The sequence below is a fragment of the Carlito syrichta genome, unplaced genomic scaffold (assembly GCF_000164805.1).
Source record: "Carlito syrichta isolate Samal-C Ts95f unplaced genomic scaffold, Tarsius_syrichta-2.0.1 Scaffold260768, whole genome shotgun sequence".
In the NCBI taxonomy this organism is placed as follows: Eukaryota; Metazoa; Chordata; class Mammalia; order Primates; family Tarsiidae; genus Carlito; species Carlito syrichta.
Genome location: NW_007204864.1, coordinates 1 through 1,965, shown reverse-complemented (window position 1 = coordinate 1,965; position 1,965 = coordinate 1). Strand labels below are relative to the sequence as shown.

The 1,965-nt window shown below is 68.3% G+C and overlaps 1 protein-coding gene across 1 annotated transcript; it reads right to left on the bottom strand.

Moving 5' to 3' along the window:
• Window positions 1-153: 153 nt before the first annotated feature.
• On the bottom strand, window positions 154-1,385 carry LOC103253993 (grifin-like; the record flags this gene model as incomplete). The annotated part of the gene is made up of 4 exons (XM_021709614.1): window positions 154-324; window positions 673-832; window positions 930-1,009; window positions 1,341-1,385. Coding segments are annotated over 4 exons (456 nt in total), but the record flags the coding sequence as incomplete, so codon positions are not given.
• Between the last annotated feature and the right edge of the window lie 580 nt (window positions 1,386-1,965).

The following is a 1,965-nucleotide window of genomic DNA, read 5'->3' as shown; positions in this document are numbered from 1 at the left end:
TCTGTGGCCCTGGTCCAGCGACCGAGCGTGCCCTGCTGGCTGGGAGGGGAGAGGCTGGGGTGGGCGGAAGAGGGTCCCAGGATCAGGGAGCGCAGCAGAGGCCCTGCCGGTGTGGGTCGTGGCGTGGGCTGGGCGGAGCTGGGGGCGGGATCGTTACCCCCAGCTCAGGTCCCTCTTGGCCAGCTCCACCTGGGCCAGGCGGCGGTCGCTGAGCACCCGCACCCTGGTGATGGCGGCCAGCGGCCTCTGGCGGTGTGGGAACTGCAGCACCTTGTGCTCCTGTGCGTAGACGTGGAAGTGCTCCGCGTCCGAGCTGACCTCCATCTGTGCAGGTGGCAGACGCAGTCGTGACCTCGGGTCTGCCCGGGGCGGCTCCTGCATCCAACTGGGATGCGCTGGCCAGTGCCAGGGAGCCCAGTCGCGCAGCCCCCGGGGCCTCAAGACACACAGCCCCCTCACAGTCCGACCCCGCCATGGGAGCTGGGATTCCCTGGCAGGCCCCTTCCTTTAGGCCAAGAGAAGGTCCAGCGGGCACCCCGCTGCACCCACGGGGAGGCTGGGGAAGGGAGGCCCACCCAGACCCCGGCAGGGAGACTTCTGCCTTGGTTGTGGACCTGTGAGCGTCCACAGGGAACCCCTCCCCACTGGCCCCAGCAGCACCCCACCCATCACCTCAAAGGGCTCCCCCAGCACCAAGGGGAAGATGCTGGACACCTCCTCCTGGCCCCAGCAGCCGCCCTGGAAGGCGTTGCCCACCATGGTGGTGCTGGAGAACCGGGGCTTGACGTGGAAGGCAATGTCCCCCGACTCGGACAGGAAGTTGATCTCGAACCTGGGGGAACATTGTGTGGGTCTCCAGAGCGGCTGGAGCAGCCGCCCCACCCAGGCCTAGGGAGAGGATGTGTGCGTGGGAGGGCAGTGTCCCTTACTTGTCCTCTCCGGAGTCAGACTGTCCCTGGACCAGCAGGCTCCAGCCAGGGGCCAGGCCCCCCGCACAGAAGGCTTCGAACTGAATGCAAAAGACAAAAGCCACAGGGCTGCAGCTGCCTTTCTTCCCGCTGTGTATCCCACCTGTCTGGGGGTTCCTCTCCCCCACCCACCCGCGGTGCCTAGTCTCCACTGGGACCCCGTTCCTCTAACACGTCCTTCGTGAGGGGGTGACCGGGGCCAGGGGCTGGGGGGGACAAGCCTGCTTCTGGGGCTGCCTTCACCCCCACCTTTTCAGTCTGGGGGGCCTGGCCAGAGAGCGGAGCCAGCACCCCAGCCCTGGGTGCAGGGCACCCCGCCCCCAGCCCTGCTCCCTTCTCTGAGTCCGGGGTCTCGGCCCTGGTCCTGCCTACCTGCAGCGCCATCTGCCCCCGGTCACTGCTGGAGGGTGGCCGAGCCTGCGGATATAGGTGGGGGGCTGGGTTGGGGGTGCGGGAGCCCCTCCCCGGGTGGCTTGATGGGATCACCGTGCCCTTCCCACCCACATCTGCCTCCACCCTCTGGCCTCTCCCTGCCAGCTGGCCTGCTCCATTCAGGCACGGGGGAGGTGGGCACCTGCCCCGCCCCCCACCGCTTTCCCAGGAGTCTCTTGGGCTGTCGCCCGTGTCACTGCTTAGGGTCCTCCAGGCTTCAGGCGGCTGCCCCCTCCTTGCAGGAAGAGTGTAGCCAGGCAGGGACCCCAGCCCCACTCTTTCTTCAGGGTCTCAGCTACCCCAGAGACACAACCCTCCTATCTGGCCAAGGGAGGGCAAGGGAGGCCAACGCACCCACCTCTGGGGTCCCCTCTGACCACCCGGGGTCCCCTCTGTGCCACAGCAGGTTCTGCCAACCCACCCTGCTTCCCACCCCAGCCCTCTCCAGCTTCCGCTGGCTCAGTGGCCCCCTGGGGCAGAGCTGGGATTAGGCCTGTGCTGGTCAGCACATTCCAGGGCTCAGGGGACGGGGGAGGGCCTCGCCCCCCCAGCGCCCCTCCTGGCC